The sequence below is a fragment of the Rutidosis leptorrhynchoides genome, chromosome 5, assembly GCF_046630445.1.
Source record: "Rutidosis leptorrhynchoides isolate AG116_Rl617_1_P2 chromosome 5, CSIRO_AGI_Rlap_v1, whole genome shotgun sequence".
NCBI lineage: Eukaryota > Viridiplantae > Streptophyta > Magnoliopsida > Asterales > Asteraceae > Rutidosis > Rutidosis leptorrhynchoides.
Genome location: NC_092337.1, coordinates 456479590 through 456502903, shown reverse-complemented (window position 1 = coordinate 456502903; position 23314 = coordinate 456479590). Strand labels below are relative to the sequence as shown.

The window sequence follows — 23314 nt, the reverse complement described above, 5'->3', positions numbered from 1 at the left end:
TACATCAAACGTGACTTAATTTTGAAAAAGTTATTGATTAGTAATTTCATGTCCAAGTCAATCATGTTTTGTTTTGTTTTGTTATGTCATACTCCACCTGTTCAAATTTTTTCTTCAAAAAAAAGAAACTTTAATATAACCAAAAGAACTTTCATGGGCTTTGTATAGATAATATGCAGGAATGATTGCTCGTAGGTGTGTAGGGGCTGTGTTTATCCGTGAGAATGGATCCTTCAAGTCAATTTGTTGGGTGTGAACACACTTGCGCGAATTCGGGTAACTCCTACAAGGGATGAGAAAGACAGCGGAAATTGTCAGATTAGCATGACTAGAACCTTGAATCTATACAATTGTAGCAGTGAAGATTTGTTTTTTTATCATTCAGTGAGCATATTGTATTCCATAAAAATTGAGAGTTGAGCAAGAGAAGAAAACGTAAGAGTGCGGAAGAAATCACGAAGCCACCCATTAATACATGGGATGCATGTGCCCATAAGAAATCCCGAAGCCACCCATTACCATTCAATATTTCACTATTCACTCACAACCATCACACTCTTTCTCAGTGACTATAAATTAACTAATTAAATAGGACAATTTTAAAAGCAAAATGTACAAGTATTTAAAACCTAGACATCCGTGATGAATTATGTTTAATTTTGACGAAATGGTTGGCGAGGAAAGATTGGTTAAACATTGGCTAAGTGCCGCCAATGGTGCTATTATTGGACATGAGTGATTGGCGATGGTTTAACATATACGCTTGGAGTGCTCTTATAAATATAAGTATATGGTTATGGTTATGTTGACACCGAAACGGATCTTAGAACAAACGTAGACTCGATTTAGAGGAGGAAAACACTATAACTAGTTTAATCAAATAAACGTGCGGGATCTGAATTGAGCCTGCAAGAAATTAGATCGAAATCTGGAGTTGTTATTCGGTTGGGTACGTTTAAGATCGACTTATAGACGATAAAACACAGCTAGGGTACGTTTATAACTTATTTATTTATTGAACTCTAAAAAGTCAACAAATATTACTATCTAACATATAATCTAAATTTATTACAAAAATAAACTCAAGTTTATATGAACTTAACTAAAAAATAGCATGAAAAGTTGAATATATTTTTTTGAAATCAAAATTAATAAAATTTGGAGATGCGGGGTATCGATCCCCGTACCTCTCGCATGCTAAGCGAGCGCTCTACCATCTGAGCTACATCCCCATTTTGAATAATTAAGTATTGTATAATAATTAAACATTAAATGTACCGTAATTAATACTTGTACATCCATAAGTATACACTATTTCGTTTTTTTGCAAAAAAAATAAAAATAAAAAATAAAAAATCTTTGGGACTAAACCTCATTAATTTAATCAGTCTTTCAAATTGCAGATCGAAATGGGAAGTGTTACAAATAAAAGGTATATCATATAACTCAAATCATCTCATTAACTCCATTTTACTAATTTACTTATTAACTATAATTATTATCATTATCATTATTCGATTTGAATTTGATTTCAGAGTTGCAGTTGTGACAGGAGGAAACAAAGGTATCGGACTTGAAATATGTCGTCAATTGGCCTCAAACGACGTCGTAGTCGTACTGGCCGCCAGAAATGAGAGTCGCGGTGCTGAAGCTATCCAAAACCTCCGTGCTTCAGGCGCCGTCGATGTCGTTTTTCATCAACTCGATGTTAAAGATTCGACGAGTATTGCTAATTTGGCCAAATTCGTTGAATCTCAATTCCAGAAACTTGATATATTGGTAAGTATACCCTTTGAAGATCAGTTATGAGATTGGTAATAATTTCTCCTAAAAACTCCTTATTTATAGAGACTTTAGTGATTTTTTTTATAAAAAACAAAATCTCTTCATATTCAAGTTTATCTTTTATAATTTAGTTAATCCTAAGGGTTTCTGAATGTGTGTGTGAGATACGTGCAAATGATAAGGGTCGTTGAAATAAATGATCTACTGTAATCGCCATTCAAAAAAAAAAAAAAAGTTAGTTAATCTTAAATGTTCTGTCAGTCAAATAAACCCTTGGTAGATTTTGAAATATAAAAGTGTAGTGGTTCAGGTGAATAATGCAGCAGAAAGTGGAATTGTCGTACGTCATGATGAATTTAGAGGCTTCAAGGATGGAAAAGGATATGTAAGTACATAAACTTTCACAATCTTAACAAAAATCTGGAATAAAACTATGCGATTCGTTATTGTGTATGGTTTATAGTTGCACGTTCATGATGAAAATGCACATATGTTTACTGAGCTTATGGAACAACCTTATGATTTGGGAGAAGAATGTTTGAAGACGAATTATTATGGAACTAAAGCAGTAACCGAAGCGTTTCTTCCCCTTCTCCAACTTTCTAACTCACCGAGAATCGTTAATGTTTCGGCAAACTTTGGAAAGCTACAAGTAATAATTCACGCTCACTCACTCAAACACAAAATAGAATAAACTTTTATGTAATTAAACACGTTCTTTTTATATCTACAACTTTGTTGTTCATTAGTGGATCCGCAATGAGAAGGTGAAAGCAGAATTTATGGGTATCGAAAACCTAACGGAAGAAAAGATTGATGAAATCATACAAAAGTTTTTGACCGACTTCAAGGCCAATAAGTTGTCAGAAAACGGTTGGCCCTTGACGTGCACGGCTTATAAGATTTCTAAAGCCGCGGTTAATGGCTATACAAGGCTTTTAGCAAGAAAGTTTCCTAACATGCTTATCAATAGTGTTCATCCGGGTTATGTAATAACTGATATCACGTCTCATACGGGAATCTTGACCGCAACGGAAGGTGCAAAAGCCCCCGTAATGGGTGCTTTGTTGCCTGATGATGGTCCTTCTGGGGTCTGCTTTGATGAAATGCAAGTAGTCTCATTTTGATTATAAAGCTAGTACTAAGTCCATGTTTGCTTTGAATAGATCCAGAATTTGTATGTGTGTATGCATAATGTATTTGACTATATACAAAGTGAACAGTAAAAGATATTGTATTAAATAAATTATAGTTATAAATGTAATACTAAGGGTGCGTTTGTTTACATCTTAATAGAATGGTTCAGCACTGAATGCTGAATCATTTAGCATTCAGTGCGTTTGTTTCTGAACTTTTTTGAATGACATATGGTGTTGAATAATTCAGCATTTAGTGTTGAACCATTCAGAGTTGAAACACTCTCTTTACCATTAAGAGCTGAAATTTTATGTGATATTCTTCTTAATTCGTACCCAGAATACTTTATCAAATAAGTATATATTGATATTAATTAATGTTAAACGATAATAAGTTGATTTAATTCATTCATATTGTTTATGCAAAATGATTATCAAACAACATTGTGTTATTCAGAACTAAATTCATTCAGAACTTTTGAATCATTCTTATTATGAATCATTTAGTCTATCAAACGCACCCTAAGCATGATGTTATCTAATGTTTATTTTGGTGCTGTGAAGTGAAGTACTGAATAAGCAGGCTAAGAATTTATACCTGCAGCTTATTCGGTAACTTGAAAGCTTATTGTAGATAACTCGCTCTGATATTACATTATTATTTTTTGGTATACATCTTGTACACATTTTTTTTTTGGTGCTACTGTCCATTAAAATCTTTTCAAACACACATGTGGTTTCAAGAATCATATGTTACAATCAGAATTTCTTTCCTATTAGCAGTAGCGGAGACAAGGAGGGGACAGAGGGGTGCTCAGCCTCCCTCAATAGGCCCAATTTCGATGAAATATAAATAGTTCATATTTAACTATTTTAGCTAAGTCTCCCTCAGTGATTCATATAAACCAATTGTTTGAGTTACAAATCTTTCAAACCTCAATACGGAGTAATATTAACTGAAATATATCGTACAATTTTACCTACCAATTATATTTACATGAGCCATATTAGTTTTCGTATGTAAATTTTATTATAACATTTTTTTTTTTTTCGTAGTTACTAAAGTTCCGTAAAGTAGTTATCCATCTATGCTTTAAACAATTAAAAAGATTATACAGATGAAGTTGTTTCTTTTAGTTTTATTAGGTTTGTCTCTTTTAATTGTCGAGTAAGCCTCCCCTATCGTCAAATCCTGGCTCCGCCCCTGCCTATTAGAACGACAATGGCAATTGATCCATCATTCGAAAGTATTGGCCTGATGGCCCGCCATCAGGGATCAAAGCTAGTTTCACAGGCCCTTTAGCACCTTCTTCAGCCGTCACGGGTCCCTTAAAAAATGTCATGTCAGTCGCAACAAGACCAGGTGTAACCGCATTTGCACAAACAGATGGATATTTTCTTGCTATTAGCCTTGTGTAGGCATTAAGAGCTGCCTTGGAGACAATATATCCAGAAAGATTACTTGACCACCCTTTCTTTTTTAACAATTCTTCATCTTTAGCATCTTTAAGATACTCGATAATAACCTCATCCACGAGCTCCTCCGTTAGTCCATCAAACTCACTCAAAATTCTCTTTGCACTTTCGTCTTCCACATTCTTATGAAAAATAAACATAACCGCACACAAATTAATCGTCAAATTGCTAGAAAACAAAGAGAATTTAGAGAACTAATTATGAACATGGTCTAGTTATATGATACCATTTACTAATAGTACAATACTTATGCCAACTTAGCATATGTATAGCGGATCCAGATCCTTTTTTTTTTCATGGTGCAAAATGTTAGAAAATTGAAAAAACAAGAAACCTGGGGAAAAATGTCTTACTTATAACATATAAATAAACTATGTCGAACTCTAACACATAAATACACTGCATAAATTTGGGTCTGCCGACTCCGGCTTACCCTCCATAGGTCCACCCTGACCATACTAACGAGGACATTAAGGTTATCGTACCTTTAGTTGGCCTAATTTGGATGAGACGTTGACTATTCTTGGAGAGGTTGACTTAAGAAGAATCGGTAGCAAAGCTTGAGTGACGTGTTTAACTCCGTAATAATTGGTATCTAAGCACTTTTGAGCTCCTTCAAAAGTTTGTGTTACAACTTTCGTGGACCGCTTAAACCTCCCATCCAATAACTAATATGCATCACAAGGGAACTTTTGTATCAGCAGTCGTGTCACGAAAATATATTGTCCTTTTAATAATGTTGCTAATTCCAAAGGGTGAAAATGTATGTACCGTATCCTTATCAACAACTATTTCATAAAAAGCAAATAACTGAATCTCTACTACACCTTGAAGGTGGAAAAAGGGTTTACCTCACTTGGAAACGAAAGGTCTAAACTCAAAAACAACTCCTCATCGACGATAGTACTAGAGATTCCAGCATTGTTCACCTGTTCCATTTATAACATATGCAGATCGAAAAACGTATGTTAAAAAAGGAAACTATCAATTTCATCAAAATATATTTTGATGACATCATCATTTGATTCAACAAATTTTAATCACACAGTCAACAAAAAGAAAAAACAGGGCTTAAAAGTCAGATAGTTACCAATATATCAAGTTTCCCAAACCGATCATTGATGAAATTCGCCAAGGAAGCAATACTGGCAGGATCTGTGACATCGAGCTGATGAAAAACGATGTCCGATAAACCGGAGGACTGCAGTTTGTCGACTGCGTTGACTCCCCTCTTTTGGTCTCTGGCAGTCAAAACCACAATAACTTGATGATCAGCTAACTGCCTGCATATTTCTATACCAACACCTTTATTTCCACCAGTAACAACTGCAATCCTACATCAGTTTAAGTACAAGTAGTTCAAAAAACGTTACAATTTTAGATTTAAAGCTTACAAATTAGTGATATTAAATTGTAACAGGATTGAATTATCACAAGCACCTTTTTGATGCCATTTTCAATGTTTCTTAGGCTGTGTTACACTATAAAATATTTTTATATATGTATATTATCAGTTGAATGACTTTATGAAATATTGAAGACAGCCAAAAAGTAGCAAACATACATATACATATTTTATTATTATTAATTTTAATTAATAATTATGCCATGTTGTTGTTGGAGTATATTATATTATATTATATTATTATATTATATTATTATTATATTATATTATATTATATTATACTTCATACTAATAGTCACGCCGGATTTCGTCGTTTCAGTTGTTTCGTATTGTCGTTTTGAATTTGCGCTTAAACTGCAATCGGTCCCTCAACTTTGGCTCATTTTACACAACGATCCCTCAAATTTACATTTCTCAGGGGTAGAAAGTGTAAATATATAATTTTATTAAAATAAAAGAAACTAATTCCACCCGAATTCTTAACATGCCCTATCTTCTCGCTCGGTGCGAGTTAAATTTTTCCGAGACCACCGTTCAACTCAAAATATTTTTACGAACACAACGCGACTAGCTATACGCGAAACGGACATCGTTAAAAAACACTAAATATTTCGGGCTATATTTCATACATATACATACACGTACAACAAACAACCCAACCTATTAGATATATTAGGTACCAAACATCGTATATCAAAATTAGACCGCGCGTTAAATACAACCGCAGCAACGCGCGGTCGAATTTTTTTCTAGTTATTATTATTAATATTTATTTATTTATTATTATTATTATTATTATTATTATTATTATTATTATTATTCTAAAAACGTGTTGGGTAATCTTGAAGCCCAATGTTTTACGAATCCAACGCCCAAATGAAAGTCCAAACCAAAAGGGCATATGGAAGAAGTTGAGTCGAACAAAACCTATGTATGACATCCGAGACTTCCGAGGCCTGTGAGTGTCGATTATAGGAAGTTATGTCACCGTCAATACACCAACAACACTTCCATGTTTAATACTCCGTATATTATATGTTAGGAGGATATTTTTCAGTATAATAATTGGTAAGTGTTTGAGTTGGAATTGGTATTCTCTGTTGTCCTGTTGACCTATTCCAAAGGTAATGAGAGAGTGAGTTTAGTCAATTTAATTAGTGGAGTCCGTGTGCAGAACAAGTTAGCAATGTAGTAGTATGTGTATTTTTTCATTTTCATTTTCTTTATCCTTTATTTTTGTTTATCTATTTATTTTTTATTACCTTATATATACACTTTTTTTTTGTCGGAGGTTCTGACGGAAGCAATCTCTCTATTATGGAGTAGAGAGAGGGATGACTCTCTCTTCCTGTGTGTGAAGAATTCTTTCTCGACTTGTGGTTAGAGAAACGACTTCTCTTCTATTCTAGGGTAGAGAAAAGATTGTCTACATCTCACCTCCCCATACCTGGCATGTGCGAGATTGGGTATTGTTGGATTGAGAATGATGAATGTGTAGGTGGTACTTCTGACCCAAATGAGCAGTTGCTACAAGACTCTTGGTTGACTTCGAGTTTATTAGTCATTTTGTTTAGGGTTAAAATTATAAATAGACTATATACTTTCACTTTTGTCTCAATGTAGGCTGTATACCCCAAAAAATATGAGTGTGGGCTATATAGTTTCACTTTTGTCTCATGTAGGCTATATACCCAAAAAAATACGAGGTGTATGCTATATACTTTCAAAAAGTGTACTAATATAAACGGACAAAACTTATTAACCTGATAAAAAACTCAACGATGACGTGGCATCTTTGTGGAGAATGACGTTGGTGATAAATAGGAACAAATCATTTTTTGATATAGCCTACATCGGTATTTGTAGCCATATAGAATGCAAAAAAATGTTAAATAATTAAGTTTACCGGTTCAGGTAACCGGTCACCGATATCCCTACATTAGAACACTTTTTGAAAATATATAGCCTACATTGGTATTTTTTGAGGTATATAGCCTACACTGGGGAAAAATAAAAGTTTTTAAGATTTATTAGGCTACTTATATAAATACAATACGACTTCATTAAATATAACAAACAAATTACAACATATTGCATCAGTGTTTTCCAGAATCAACCATTTTGTTTAAGATATAAGCTATTTATCATCATGATATAAGTATTTCCCCCATAAAAGGTGCTATTTCCATGTTCATGAAGAAGACACCGGATGGTCCATCATCTGGCAACAAAGCAGCCATTACTGGTCCTTTAGCACCTTCTTCTGCTGTATGAAATCCCGTACCAGATGTCATATCCGTTACACAATATCCAGGAGTCACGCAATTCACGAGAATATGTGGAAACTTTCTAGCCATTAATCTTGTGTATGCATTAAGAGCAGCTTTCGAAAATTTATAAGCAGAAGTTGTAAGAGGCCATCCATTATCGCGCAAATTATTAGCCTTTAAATCCCTCAAAAACCATTTGATAATCTCATCGATCCTTTCTTCAGTTAACTTCTCAATATCATTTAATTCTTCTTTCAATTTTTCACCATGAAACAGCTAAAAGAACAACAATATATATTATTCCATAACTTTAAGTGAAATTAAAAGGAAAATAGTATGCGAATATTAGTTACTTACATTTAAGTTTCCATACTCAGAGCTAACGTTAACAATTTTCGGTGATTTAGAGATATGAAGAAGAGGAAGAAGTGCCTCTGTAAGGTTTTTAGTTCCATAATAATTTATTTTCAAGCATTTTTCACCGAGCTCGTAAGGTTGCTCAATAATGTCGTGAAAAACTTCTGCCTTCTCCTTCTCATCAGCAAATTGCACCTAATAGTAGCAACAGATCACTTCAAAATTGTTAATGGGACTGTTCATATATGATATCCCTATTTGATAAATTAGATTTTGTTAGATAGTATTGTGTTAAGATCATGGAAACTAACATGAAAAAAAAAAAAAAAAAAAAAAAAAAAAAAAAAAAAACTTTACATCTCACCAATTTCTAGTTATTACATTTTTTTTTTTCCTTAACGAATATTTGATATACATGTATATAAAGATCATTATCTTATACAGCTATGGATAGAGAAATACTTACAAATCCTCCTCCATATTTAAACTTTGTATCATCAACATAAACTAGTCCAATTTCTGCGGCATTATTGACCTGAATTCATTATCTTGATTAGTTAGAGAGGATCACAATATATAAAATACACATGATCATCTAGATCACTTGGTCACACCCTTTCCTTTTCTAACCAGAAATAACTGATTTTCCCACTTAAAATTTCTAAATATAATTTCAAGAAGAATATACAGAAATACACAAAACTCTAAAATATTTTACTTTGTTTTCTTATTTCTAGAAACAAAGTGTGTTGTTTTATAGTAAGGTGGACTGTTATTTTGAGACGGGGGAAGTAATTAAGCATTTGAAAATGTGTGGTTCGAAATTGTTTAGCCGCTTATCTCCAAAATGATACTTAGTGCCGGATCTTCGACTGTATAACACACACACAGGGCGCGATCCAGGGAAAAACAAAAAAAGGGGAAGAGGGAGAATCAACGTGATGAATGATAATTATCATTTATCACGCTGATCCCCTCATCCCTTTTTTTTACTTCTTCGTATCACTCCACTATATATATATATATATATATATATATATATATATATATATATATATATATATATATATATATATATATATATATATATATATATATATATATATATATATATATTATATGCATATATATAAATCAAAAAGGTTTTTGATTCGGTGTCATTTTTTTATTAAATTGAATTAATTATCAATTATAATTTAATATATACATATAGATATAGATTTACATATATAATCTTCTTTATATAAACAAGGCGATATATATATATATATATATATATATATATATATATATATATATATATATATATATATATATATATATATATATATATATATATATATATATATATATATACACTTTTTACGTAAATCCAATTTAATTTTTATTACTCCGTATTAGTCTACCATTATTGCCTTTAATATAGAAATGTTAAAAATGACAACCAACATAAACTTTATCTATATTTGTATTTAAAAATTGACAATTAGTTACATTGTACATTTTACTTAAATCGAACATATGCTTACAACAACATTGTTTAAGTTTTTTCCTAAAAGAAATTCCATTATATCGTAAACATGTATGCTTAGTTGCTTACAACAACATTTTGCCCATATCAAACATATGCTTACAACGTATGCTTTCAATATACTCTAAATATTACATAGTATATAATTTATATATTAAAAAGATATTAATGGTGAGAAAAAATTATAGACATTAAGTTACTAACAACACTCAAAATCACTTTTAAAATTTGTCAACATCACGGACTCTTAAACTCAAAAGAACTTTTAAAATTCGTCAACACCACGAGCTCTTAAACTCAAAAGGAATTTTTAAAATTTGTCAACAACACGGGCTCTTAAACTCAAAAGATTTTTTTAAATTTGTCAACACCACGGGCTCTTAAATAATTTTTATATTTTTCCTATTTTTTTTAGTATCGTTATTTACATACCAATATGAACTGCAAATAACATTTTTGCACGATTTTTTACACACCCATGCAACGCACGGGCTCAAAAACCTAGTATGTATGTATGTATGTATATGTATATATACATATATATATATATATATATATATATATATATATATATATATATATATATATATATATATATATATATATATATATATATATATATATATATATAGTGGTAGGATCAAGAGGAAAGTAACCATTCGGGGGGAAACAAAAACTTTTTTTTTTCGTTTTTTGAAAAAATTTTGTTCATGAACATTATAGATGAGATGAAAATATGAACATTTAGTAGAGACACTTTGTGATAAATGTTTTTATTTTGACGGGAAAACGCTCAAAGAAGTAATATATAACAATTATCGTATTTTTCGAGCGTATTTTGAGGTTTTAGCTATTGGGGTTTAGATATTAGGGTTTAGATATTAGGGTTTAGAAATTTAGGGTTTAGGGTTTTGATTTAGGGTTTAGATTTAGGATTTAGATTGAGTTTTTAACACGAACGGTTTAGAGTTTAGTGTTTAGGGTTTAGGGTTTGGTGTTTTGGGTTTATGGAATAAACCCAAAACACCAAACCCTAAACCCTAAACCCTAAACTCTAAATCGGGCTAAATTTTACTTCACAAAACATGAAGAAAAAAAAAACGTTCATATTCTTCACGAACAATATTATCTTGAATGTTATTTTTGTCGATCGTTTTCCCGTCTAAATAATAACATTCATCACGAAGTGTCTCTTCTAAATATTCATATTTTCATGTGATCTTGATGCCGGAAAAAAAAAATTCAAAAAAAACGAAAAAAAAAAAATTTGCTTCCCCCCGCTTCCCCCCAATTGGTTACTTCCCCATTGATCTTGACCCTATATATATATATATATATATATATATATATATATATATATATATATATATATATATATAGAGGATCCAGTGAGAACTCAGCATGTGTGAGAACCTAAGAACTCCAATTAGAACAATTTTAGTGAAATTCATTGGATGTATTAGAACAAAATTGGAGGTATTAGAACAAAATTGGATGTATTAGAACAAAATTGGATGTAGTATGACAAAAAAAACAAGGGCTAACAATTTTAAGATATTAGAAAAAAATTGAGATGCAAGTAATTGTAGAACACAGATAATTGTAGAACACAAATGTAGAACAAGTTCTACAAAAAAAAGATGCAAGTAGATACATCTGTTCTTCATCTTCAAAAAACAGAGTATCCATTGTCCTAGAAATTTTGTTCAAATGCAGACTACTTTGAACAAAAATAAACAAATTCGATAATTGCAACAGCGAGCCAAATTGTTCAAATGTGTATACATTATCTTCATGGGGGACCAACAGCGGGCCAAATTGAAATAAACAAATTCGCCAAATAGAAATAAACAAATTCAATAATTGCAATTGTAGGTGTAATCGGGAGAATTGGCGTATACATTTTTTCATGGGGACCAACAGCGGGCCAAAGTGAAATAAACAAATACAAAAGCTTTAATTTCAAAGGTGCCTCTAATTGCAATTGTAGGTGTAATCGAGAGAACCGAGAGAATTGGGAAAAGGAAATTGGGGATAAAAGAAATTAGGTTATTGTAAGGGATTTCATTTGTATCTGAAAAATTGTTCGACCTAGCCCAGAAATATTCGCCCGTCAAAAATTTTTGCTCGAATTAGTGGTTCGTTCTCAGTCTTAAAATGGTTCTCATTTGATCTTTGACTATATATATACATATATATATATATATATATATATATATATATATATATATATATATATATATATATATATATAAACTGAATAAAGATTTTGAATCATATAGTTGCTTGTCCATAATGCTTTTGTAAATTTTTTAAAAACAAATTTTAGTAAATATAAGAAGCTGATCGTATGAAAGTTAATATATATATATATATATATATATATATATATATATATATATATATATAGGGGTTGTTTTTTTGTTTAATTTGTTGTTTGAAACAGAGTATATATGACCTATATGGTTTAATTTTAATGGTAATGGTAAAGGTAAATGGTAATATCAGACACATATGAGATATATTACTTACCAAGATATCAAGTCTTTTGAAGTTGGTTTCAATATATGTGGCCAAAGTTGCTATACTAGTTGGATCTTGGATATCAAGCTGATGAAAAATAACATTCAAGATACCATCGACTTTGAGTTTTTGAACAGCTTCAAGCCCTCGAGTCTCGTTTCTAGCTGTTAATATGACTTCAATTCCGTTTAAAGCAAGTTGACGACATATTTCGAAACCAATCCCTTTGTTTCCTCCTGTAACAACTGCATATCTGATATTTCAACTGAATAATATGAATTAAGAGGGTTAAAAAAAGTAATATTTTAATAAATGAAAAAGAAGAATGATAGTACCTTTTTTCTTCCATTAGCTAATTGAATTGATGTAGACTAAGAAACAAGCCTTGTTGCTACTTTTATAGCATGTTCATATAATATTTTCATCCACAAAAAACTCTATCTTATAATCCTATGTGATAGGGTTATATATGTAATGTCATGTAATATACGTACGCAGTGACGATTTCAGAATTAAAAGTAATGGTGATTCGAAATTATTTTCACTACTAATTATATTCGAATGATATTTTAGTGATAGTTTACTTTCAAAAAACCACAAACTCAAATAATATATGGTGTCCGAGTAGTTAAATTTACTGGTGTCATAAACAATTTAAAAAATATATGGGGTCCTGCAATTAAATTTAGTGGTGTCTTATATATTTTAAAGGATATTTTCTACTAAAAATTTTCAAACTAATAGTTTTTCGTGACACCACAGGTATAATCAATCACACACACCAAGAAAAAACCTGATAAATGGCCAAATATAAATAAATTGAATCATTACCATTCATTTCAAGAAACCTATATAGATTACGAAACAAGATCTGTCATTATCAACTCATTCTATACTCATTTACCAAGCCTAAATTTATCATAACTCGACAAAAAAATCAAAAAAGTAAGAACCTTTAACCAAATTTTTTTTATTGCAAAAATAACAAAAACTCATATAAAAACGAGGTCGTAGACATATTCAAACTGAGAGAGAGAAATGTGTGAGAGAGAAAGTAGAGAGAGAGTGAGGGCAGGCACGGCGGAGTTCGGGGAACGGTACAACGGTGACTACAAACGCGGCGACAACGAATGGTCAAACCAAAAACACTTGACATCGTTTATGTTCTTTAATATTCTGGAATAGTGGAAGGTGGTCGACCTATGAAAATCCTTTAAGCCTCATGGTGTAGTAAGGGACGTGTATATTGCTAGTAGGAGGCTTCGTAATGGTGCTCGGTTTGCTTTTGTTCGATTTGCGGATGTGAAGAATGTGGCGAACCTTCAAAAAAGTCTGGAAACAGTCAGGTTTGATGGCCTTTTGATCAAAGTTTTCAAAGCAACCGAAAGAAAACCATCTGGAAATGTGCAGCAAGGGGGTGTCTTTCGTAACCCAAATCCATCTGGTTCAGCGTACAAGGAACAGTTTCATGATGGCAGAAGGTTCAGTGAAGTGGTTAGAAACTCAAGACAGGACCTTAGAGACAAACTCAATTCAAACAAAAGAAATGGTGATGACTTGAAGAAGGAAAAAATTGTCGTGAGAAATCACAGAATGTGTAATGACAAGGTCCTGAAAAACGCTATCGTGTGTGATGATATCAATCTAAATGTTCTAAAAAACTTTGAGCTCATTGTCAAAGAGGAATGTTTCCAAGATATGGTGGTAAAAATGCTAGGTGGACTTGGGTTGCTGCTAATTTTCAACAACCTTTAGGCTGCGACTGCACTAATTGAACAACAAGACCACATACTCAGAAGATGGGTTCATAAGGTAGCTCGATGGGACGAGGAAAACTGGCTAGAAGGGCGAATGGCCTTGTTGAAAGTAATCGGTGTTGTTGTTCATTGTTGGACTGAGAATACGTTTATCTCTACTGCGGATTGGTGGGGTACAACTTATGAGTTAGACAATTGTAATATTGCTGGAAACCAAAAACTTACTTGTGCAAGGGTATTGGTTAAGCTTCACAATCCTGAATCAGTAAATGATTGCCTGAAACTCAGACATAAATCAAAGTATAACTTCATTAGCATTAAAGAAGAAATAGAAAAGTGCCCAGATTGGTGTGATGATAAAAGTGAAAGTCGTTACTGTAGTTCTGACTATCATTCGGAATTTGTTGATTCCGATGAACTTTCCGATGAAAAGGGTGGAGATGGGGCCAACTCAGTGGCGGATGATGGTGAAATTGGGTGCAATAATTGTTACAAATTCCAAAATCTAGATAGTAAAGATGAGCATGATGAAACATCGACAAATGCTTCTAATGATCAAGATGAAGGTCCGATTGGTACTAATCGCCGGAAGTCAGTTAACGGTAATGCGAAAATCGATCCAAACGGCCTGAGTTCTGAGCAACCAATTGGGGAAAAGGAAGAAATCGTACAAGAAAGTAACACTAACCTTATCCCTAATCCGGATGGTAATACAAACAAGGGCACACCGGTAGGACCTGAGCACTCTGAGAATGAGGACAAAGAAGACAAGGCGTGTTCTGTTGAATTTGGTGAATGTGACAGTTTAAGGTCAACCCTAGGGGACCGAGTGTTTACTAATGGATCTAAAAAGGCGTTTAAACAATTTAAATCTAAGATGGGCCTGGAAAATATTGATAACGTGGGCATGGTAAATAATGGGCCCCTTGATGTTAAATTATGGTGTTTCGAATGGGCCTGAGAAGGATGGTGTTTCGAATGGGCCTGAGAAGGATGGTGTTTCGAATGGGCCTGAGAAGGATGGGTCTAATTGCTCCTTTAACCTGGACCATAATAAGTCTCCTGGGCTTGAGCATGTTAATAATTTCAAACATTCTGTAGCTGGAAATACAGGAGGTGCAAAAGGTGTTCACGAAAATTTGGGTGACAATATTAGCATAAATAATATATCTTCATGTCGCAGTGGTAAATCGGGTAGTGTTTCTTAACGGTTATTATTGGAATGCAATGGGTAATTGGAAAGCTTCCACGAGGCTTTTACGGGTTAAGAATTTGGCTAGGAGTGGTGTTAATCTTAATAAGGATAACCATCTCAAATGCAAGAGGTGTAGCAAAAAATCGAAACAAAGTGTGAATACGAAAGGGAAATCATTGAGCGGTTCTATGGGTCATTCTTTTAATAGTGTTGATTTAAAGGAGTTTGGGGAGCATATTGGTTTGAAGTGGTCCGGCCACACCCCTTGTAAGTGTTTCAAAATTTCTTTCGTCTCATTATCCTTTTTATGAAGATAGTGTCTTTAAATGTGCGTGGGTTTGTTGTGAAAGGCAAATTCAGGTGGGTTAAAGAGGTGTGTGTGTGTGTTAAAGAAAGACCGGATATCCTTGCAATCCAAGAGACTACGTGTAGTTTATTGGTGATAGTTGGTTTCAAAGTTTGTGGGGTAACGGGAATTGTGGGTTTGTCCAAAAAGAAGCCATTGGCAACTCGGGTGGCATGTGCTTAATTTGGGATTGTAATAGTTTTGTAGTTGATAGTGCGGTTAAAAACGATTACTTTTTGGCAATTAGAGGTAAATGGTGTGGTTTCGGACAAGATGCTATTATTGTAAATGTGTATGGGCCGCACACCGATGCGAAAAAGAAGGAAATGTGGTATTCTTTAGATAAGATTAATAGGAGAGTGGATACGGCTTGGTTATTATGTGGAGACTTTAATGGGGTTAGAAATCAATCGGATAGGCTTAATTGTGTGTTCCATCAATCGCGTGCAACACGTTTTAATGATTTTATTACTTCAAACAATTTGGTTGAGATACCTATAAACGGGAAAAAGTTCACTCGGATTAGTGATGATGGAACTAAGTTTAGTAAGCTCGATAGGTTCCTTGTGAATAATACATTCCTTAACCTTTGGAAAGATCTCTCGGATAGGAGATATTCGGAGCATTGCCCTTGTAAGACCCTAATATTTATTATACGGAAGGGTAATTATGCTACATAAAGTGCAGGAAGCATTGTGTAATTAAACAAAGCTCAGATTCTGCCCAGACATGGGTGCACACCGCGCACACCCATGGGTGCGCGCCGCGCACGAGCCCAGCGACAGAATTCTGTTTTTTCTATTTTGGGTTTAATGAGGGGCTTTTTGGTCTTTTCACTTGAGGCCGGATGTGAAGCAATATCAGCTGGTTAGATTCAATTTTGGATCACATTTCACATCCATTAACACTCTCAAATCATTCTAGAGAGAGAGGGAGATTTCTAGAGAGAGATTTGGGGTTTTGGAGAAGAAGGAGCTTGAATTGATCAAAGTCTCGGGTTTTAAAGTTGTTCACCTCGTTCCTAGCTACGTTTTGGTGGTTGTGGTAAGTTCTAACTCCGAATTTCATTGTTTGATTTTGATAATCAAGTTAGGGTTTGAACTTAAATTGATGAGAAACCCATTTAAACTCTTGGAGTGAGTTTAGTGATGCTAGTAATCGGGTTTGTTGTTATTGTTGGTGGATTTTGGGTTGGTGAACTAATTGGCCATGATTAGGACTTGAAATTGGGTTTAATCACTTAAGTTAGTGATTATGGAAGTATTGAAACCCATTTAGGGTTATTTGGTTGACTAGTTTTGACTTTGGGTCAAAATTAGAGTTTATGGGCAATTTGGAGATTTGTAAGTGTTTAACACTTGTGTTCGGGTTTAATTGGCGTGTTAGGACCATTCTCACTTGTGTTAGTGATTATTGGTTAATTTTGGGCCCGGTTTGTACTTGGAAGTGCATTTGGGTCGAATTTGCACTAAGTGTCAAATTGGGTTGATTTGTAAATCCAATCTAAGTGTGTTGTTGAATTTGTGATAATGGAATAGGTACTTTCCATTGGCGAGGTGCGGATTACTTGGAAGCATTCATCAAGGCGACAAGGTGAGTGTTAATATCCTATGTGCATATGTATGTGTAGGATGGGTGCGGGTCGGGTGAAGTGGTTCTCGGTTATAGAGCTCACTTCACATATAGGTGGATTTGATGGACTTGCGTTTAGATCCAATTGGCACGGTTGTGCATTTTGGTTGACCTCCTTTTGGCGAGGTGTACACTTGTGTGTACGTTATCACATGTATTGTGATGTGGTTGTGGATAACCCCGATGTGGTGGATTTTATAATCCCGTGACCGTGGGTTTGAGTTGGAGAAGTGAATCGCGTGTAGTTCGGATTCACGATGACGCGTGTAGTTCGGTCATTTTATCAAAATGAATCTCGTGTAGTTCGGATTCATGGTGACTCGTGTAGCTCGGTCATCTTATTGAGGTAGTAATCTCGTGTGGTTTCGAATTACTAAGGCTCGTGTAGTTCAGCCAACCTCGATGTTGTGAAGATAGTAATCTCGTGTGGTTTCGGATCACTAAGGCTCGTGTAGTTCGGCCAATCTTCAATGTGGTATTTGGTTCTCGGTATTGGGTTAAGGTGTTAACCTTGTTCGTTTATATTGTTATATATTAATGTATTGTTGTGTTGTAGCTAACCCTCCGGGTGTAGCTATTTGGCGTGGTTCACATCGTCGTTGGTGAACTTATAATTGTTGTTGTATCTTTAGCTCGTTGCTTAGAGATCGTACGGTATGCTTAATGTAGTGCTTTATATATGGATGCTTCGGTATGCAGTATTTGTTATTTCGTGGCGTGTCCATTTTATGCATATATATGTATGTAGTATATTATCATTCACTAAGCATTAGCTTACCCTCTCGTTGTTGACATTTTTATAGATTGCATGGATGCGGTGGCTCGGGTAAACGGGGACTAGTGGACTCGCATAGTTGCTTTAGAAGATCTTGCTTTTGGATTGATTAGGATTGGGTAGCGTATCCCCAATCGCCATGCTCGGTCTTTATTTTGTGTTAAAAATCATGTGGTCGAAACTTGTATTTAGTACGAAAGTCGTAAAACGGCCGATGTGGGCCCGGTCTCGTAAAACTCATTTTATTATTGGAACGTGTTAGTTTTAACTAATATAAATTGTTGTGAAAAGCGTTTGGTCTAAAAGTGTCGGGAAGTCGAAGATCTTTTCGCGAAAAATGGACATTTTGATCAGAACTGTCACAGGCCTTGTGCGCGCCGCGCACAAGCAGTGGTGCGCGCCGCGCACCCTTCTGTCCAGTTTAAATTTTTTTTTTATTCCGCGTTTTTGGTTGGTTAACGGGTTGGGATGTTACAAGTGGTATCAGAGCATGGTCTAAGGGATTTAGGTGACTTGAGATAGGTGCCTAGACTTAGACTTTTGTGTGTGCTATTTTGTTGCGGGACTTATAGGATTACGGGTCAGAATGGGTTTAGTTAGTACCTTGTTTATAGGTTGACTAACGTTTATATTGGTAATGCGGATATTATTAATATATTATTTGTGTTGTGGTAATAATTCTCGCGTGTGTTTGTACCGCGTAGAATTTTGGTTGTGTTGGTTATATCATCGAGCGAGGCGGTCATTGTACTAACGAGTTGAGACGACGTGTGTGCGTAATAAGGACTTGCAAACCTTATTACGGGTGCAAATCGTGTCTAACAAGTGATGTACGACGAGTGTTTAGCAAGATGGGGCGGTGTGGTGCGTATGGTTTTATACGTTCATGGACTAATCGTTTTGCATTCTTTAGAATGGCGACGTGAAACGAGATCGAGACGAATGACGAGGAGTTTAATACCAGAGTTGCGGCCGCCGTTGCGGAGCAAATGGGTGCGTTGGAAGAAAGAATGGATAGGAAGTATTCCGAATTTCGGGGTAGTAGTGAAATGGAGCGTTATCTTAAGAGCTTCATGAGGACTAAACCCCCGATGTACGATGGAAAGCCGGATCCTTTGGTAAGTACAACTTGGATTTCGGACGTCGAAGGGTGTTTCCGTACTATTGATTGCCCTCCCGAGAGAAAGACGAGACTCGCTACGAGTTTGTTGCGGGGTAGGGCAAGGGATTGGTTGGATGGTAAGATTGATCTTGTCGGTGGCGAGACGTTTATGGCTTTATCGTGGGACGACTTTAAGGAGGAATTCTTCGAGGAGTTCCGGACTTCGGTCGATTTGTGGGAATTGCGTAATGAGTTGCGAAATTTGCGACAAGGATCTATGGATTTGAGTACTCTCAAGACGACCTTTATGGCGAAGGCTCGTTTTTGTCCGGAGTATTTGGGGAATGATCGTTTGTTGATGGGGGATTTCTATCGAACCTTGAATGATGACTTGAAGAGTAAAATTAGTCGGGGTCAAGGGAAATCGTTTTCGCAATTATTCGACTTGGCTAGAGGTTTCGAGTCGTATTCACGATCGAAGAAGGGTGAACCTTCAAGTGAGAGAAGGGTCGTTTCTTATGGTGCTCTGAGTAAGAGGGCTAAGGATCTGAGTGTGAGCACGGGTGGTATGCGAACGGGTATGTCGGATTCTAGTGCGGCTAGATGTTACAATTGTGGCGTGAGGGTCACAAGTCTTGGGAATGTTCGGTACCAAAGGGTGATGGTATGGTGTGCTTCAATTGCCAAAAAGAAGGACATCGCAAGTCGGAATGTCCCAAGTTAGCGGGGACGGGTGCGGCAAGGAGACGTTAAGGTACGTTTCATTTTAATAAATATGTCTTTTGATTATTTATTAAATGCCATTTGAGTTTGAGTTGTATGCCTTTGTTGTGCATGTTATGCTATGGGTGACGTTCCTAATGGAAGTACCCTATGTTGATGTTTAATTGACGGGCGAAGGGCGTAAGACTTGGTGCAACCAAGCATTCCTTAGTATTTGGGAAACGTTTCTACCAAGCCACGGAAATGGTTTTGGTGTTTGGTTGTTAAGCGCGTGTTCGCTTTTATGTTGAAGTGACGAATCATGAGGTTCGTCAGTTGGTTGGAACCCTTGAGATCGAGTGTTTTAAATCTCGATGTGTGTTGGTAATGGAGTCTTTATGACGCGACATTAGGTGCCTCTTTTATACCTACTAGCGTGGTGTTCGACTCTGATTGTGTTGCGGTACACTTTTCGTTCAAAGTGTTTAAGGATTGGTTAAAATCCTTCGTGTGCTCAAGGTTGGAGCAAGATGTAGTGATGGGTCGTGTGAGCCCAATTATTGGTAAAGTCTACCTTTGGTAGCATTGTGCGGTTGTACGAGTTGTGACATTGGAACGTAATTCCAAGTGGGGGAGTTACACTCCGGCACGAGGAGGCTTTGGTGGGAGATTTCGGATGATGTTTTTGGTAGATCCGGAAATTTGGTCGAGACCTAGTTTGGATCGATTTGTAGTAGAGTGCAATTTCGGTTAACTTGTACTTATGATATTGGATTTGTAAATTATCACCGAGGTGGTAAGTTGGTGAATCTCGTTGGGAGATAATGGACGTGTTTGGCGAGCAAGGTGAAATCCTTCGGTTAAGGGAGGTGTGTGTCGGGTTCTCTTTTGGAGAATTATTGTTAGGTACCTATGTTTGGTATAGGTGGTTCTTGCTCGCTTATGGATGGTTAGTGGTCCGCTAGGGTTAACTGTAGTGTAGCAGAGCGCGATGTTGCACGACTCGGTGATTGAGTTCGAAAGTGCGTATGTGATAGATGAAGCATGACCTTCGGGGTCCGCTGACTTCATCGTGGGATTGTTGATTGATGAAGCATGACTTTCGGAGTCCGCTGACTTCATCATGGGATTGTGATTAATGAAGCATGACTTTCGGGGTCCGCTGACTTCATTATGGTATGGTTGATTGATGAAGCATGATCTTTAGGGTCCGCTGACTTCATCATGGGAGTACGTGATTGGTGGAGCATGACTTTCGGGGTCCGCTGACTTCATCATGAGCGTGGTGTTATATCGGTGAAGCATGATCTTCGGGTCCGCTGACTTCATCCGGTGTTGAGATTGGTGAAGCATGATCTTCGGGTCCGCTGACTTCATCATGGTTGTGGATCGCGTGTGTTTTCGGATTCACGATGATGCGTGTAGTTCGGTCATCTTATCGGAATGAATCTCGTGTAGTTCGGATTCATGGTGACTCGTGTAGTTCGGTCATCTTATTGAGGTAGTAATCTCGTGTGGTTTCGGATTACTAAGGCTCGTGTAGTTCGGCCAACCTCGATGTTGTGGAAGTGAATCTCGTGTAGTTCGGATTCACAAATGACTCGTGTGGTTTCGGTCATTGTATTGAGGAGTGAGTCTCGTGTAGTTCGGATTCACAAATGACTCGTGTAGTTCGGTCATTCCTATGGGATAGTGACTCTCGTGTAGTTCGGATTCACTATGGCGCGTGTAGTTCGGCCATTCCCGATTGTGTTGTGGTGAAGGTAGTGAGTCGCGTGTAGTTCGGATTCACTAAGGCGCGTGTAGTTTTCGGCCGGCCTTCGTGTGGTGTGATCCATCGGTTGTTTATACACCGATGGTGGGGTCGTAAGGACCGTGTGGTTTGATATATTGGTGTTTTATGCACCAATGGTGGGGTCGTAAAGACCGTGTTGTGAGAACTATCGGTTGTTTTATACACCGATGGTGGGGTCGTGAGGACCATGTTGTGAGATTAGTGAGGCGATAGCCGTGTTTCGCTCACATGTTGCTACGGGTGTGACGATAGTTGATTTGGTACACCTTGGGATTTGCGTTTCCATAGTCGTTTTGGGCGCTATCGGTTTTAGCCGTTTGCTTTATGATGTTACGGTAGTTGCGTTTTGGTCGTATTGCGCACCACCAGGGATGTCTAATGATTGGTGTTATCCGTAAGGATTCGTTTGGTTCGGTCTTCATCGTTCGGTTTGTTGACCTTAGGTTGAGACTTGGTTGCTTTTAGTGTTGTACTCGGTAAGGGTACGCTAAGGGATTGATATCTCGGTACGAGATTGGTTGATTTTTCCCGATGTTAGGGAATGAGCATGGTTTTAGTGCTCGGATTGGTGGATTTGATAAATCGCGGGTGACGATTTAGTTTTAGGCGATTCATTGGGAAGAATTGCCTAGGAAGGTCGGTTGGGACTTATGTTTGAGGACCGTGGAGTGTGGTCCGTTTGGTTAAGTGACGAGGATCACGAGGACGTGATCGATTCTAAGTGGGGGAGAGTTGTAAGACCCTAATACTTATTATACGGAAGGGTAATTATGCTACATAAAGTGCAGGAAGCATTGTGTAATTAAACAAAGCTCAGATTCTGCCCAGACATGGGTGCGCGCCGCGCACGAGCCCAGCGACAGAATTCTGTTTTTTCTATTTTGGGTTTAATGAGGGGCTTTTTGGTCTTTTCACTTGAGGCCGGATGTGAAGCCATATCAGCTGGTTAGATTCAATTTTGGATCACATTTCACATCCATTAACACTCTCAAATCATTCTAGAGAGAGAGGGAGATTTCTAGAGAGAGATTTGGGGTTTTGGAGAAGAAGGAGCTTGAATTGATCAAAGTCTCGGGTTTTAAAGTTGTTCACCTCGTTCCTAGCTACGTTTTGGTGGTTGTGGTAAGTTCTAACTCCGAATTTCATTGTTTGATTTTGATAATCAAGTTAGGGTTTGAACTTAAATTGATGAGAAACCCATTTAAACTCTTGGAGTGAGTTTAGTGATGCTAGTAATCGGGTTTGTTGTTATTGTTGGTGGATTTTGGGTTGGTGAACTAATTGGCCATGATTAGGACTTGAAATTGGGTTTAATCACTTAAGTTAGTGATTATGGAAGTATTGAAACCCATTTAGGGTTATTTGGTTGACTAGTTTTGACTTTGGGTCAAAATTAGAGTTTATGGGCAATTTGGAGATTTGTAAGTGTTTAACACTTGTGTTCGGGTTTAATTGGTGTGTTAGGACCATTCTCACTTGTGTTAGTGATTATTGGTTAATTTTGGGCCCGGTTTGTACTTGGAAGTG

General features: G+C 35.9%; 3 protein-coding genes and 1 non-coding gene across 6 annotated transcripts; 1 reads left to right on the top strand and 3 right to left on the bottom strand.

Annotated features, from left to right (window-relative positions):
• Positions 1 to 1159: 1159 nt before the first annotated feature.
• On the bottom strand, positions 1160 to 1232 carry TRNAA-AGC (transfer RNA alanine (anticodon AGC)). The gene has a single exon. It is a non-coding gene; the product is annotated as a tRNA-Ala (tRNA).
• Positions 1233 to 1404: 172 nt separating this feature from the next.
• On the top strand, positions 1405 to 3016 carry LOC139846533 ((+)-neomenthol dehydrogenase-like). Of its 2 annotated transcripts, none has more exons than XM_071836016.1 (5): positions 1405 to 1432; positions 1536 to 1779; positions 2096 to 2170; positions 2288 to 2437; positions 2535 to 3016. In XM_071836016.1, exons 1-5 carry the CDS (start codon positions 1410 to 1412, stop codon positions 2910 to 2912), a joined length of 870 nt encoding a protein of 289 aa, XP_071692117.1. In that variant the 5' UTR covers positions 1405 to 1409; the 3' UTR covers positions 2913 to 3016. The 2 variants fall into 2 exon arrangements, with proteins under 2 accessions (XP_071692117.1, XP_071692116.1); XM_071836015.1 differs by having other exon boundaries at positions 2249 to 2437.
• Positions 3017 to 3907: 891 nt separating this feature from the next.
• Positions 3908 to 5961, bottom strand: LOC139847598 (salutaridine reductase-like). Of its 2 annotated transcripts, XM_071837301.1 has the most exons (5): positions 5838 to 5961; positions 5488 to 5731; positions 5249 to 5326; positions 4883 to 5065; positions 3908 to 4519 (listed from the first exon to the last, which is right to left on the bottom strand). In XM_071837301.1, the coding sequence occupies exons 1-5, from the start codon at positions 5849 to 5851 to the stop codon at positions 4133 to 4135; spliced, it is 906 nt and encodes a 301-aa protein (XP_071693402.1). In that variant the 5' UTR covers positions 5852 to 5961; the 3' UTR covers positions 3908 to 4132. The 2 variants fall into 2 exon arrangements, with proteins under 2 accessions (XP_071693402.1, XP_071693403.1); XM_071837302.1 differs by lacking the exon at positions 4883 to 5065.
• A 1812-nt stretch (positions 5962 to 7773) lies between these two features.
• LOC139847147 (salutaridine reductase-like) lies at positions 7774 to 12955 on the bottom strand. The gene is made up of 5 exons (XM_071836765.1): positions 12819 to 12955; positions 12493 to 12736; positions 8896 to 8964; positions 8430 to 8624; positions 7774 to 8348 (listed from the first exon to the last, which is right to left on the bottom strand). Exons 1-5 carry the CDS (start codon positions 12830 to 12832, stop codon positions 7950 to 7952), a joined length of 921 nt encoding a protein of 306 aa, XP_071692866.1. The 5' UTR covers positions 12833 to 12955; the 3' UTR covers positions 7774 to 7949.
• Between the last annotated feature and the right edge of the window lie 10359 nt (positions 12956 to 23314).

Excerpts from the sequence above, each read along its gene's own strand:
- LOC139846533 (XM_071836015.1), top strand. The coding sequence starts at position 1,410 with ATGGGAAGTGTTACAAATAAAAG. Across the intron at positions 1,780-2,095 it reads TCCAGAAACTTGATATATTG|GTGAATAATGCAGCAGAAAG; the intron begins GTAAGTATACCC and ends GTAGTGGTTCAG. Across the intron at positions 2,171-2,248 it reads TCAAGGATGGAAAAGGATAT|TTGCACGTTCATGATGAAAA; the intron begins GTAAGTACATAA and ends TATGGTTTATAG.
- LOC139847598 (XM_071837301.1), bottom strand. Across the intron at positions 5,327-5,487 it reads TTGGGAAACTTGATATATTG|GTGAACAATGCTGGAATCTC; the intron begins GTAACTATCTGA and ends TAAATGGAACAG. Across the intron at positions 4,520-4,882 it reads CCAAATTAGGCCAACTAAAG|AATGTGGAAGACGAAAGTGC; the intron begins GTACGATAACCT and ends ATTTTTCATAAG.
- LOC139847147 (XM_071836765.1), bottom strand. Across the intron at positions 8,625-8,895 it reads TTAAATATGGAGGAGGATTT|GTGCAATTTGCTGATGAGAA; the intron begins GTAAGTATTTCT and ends TGCTACTATTAG. Across the intron at positions 8,349-8,429 it reads CTGAGTATGGAAACTTAAAT|CTGTTTCATGGTGAAAAATT; the intron begins GTAAGTAACTAA and ends TTGTTCTTTTAG.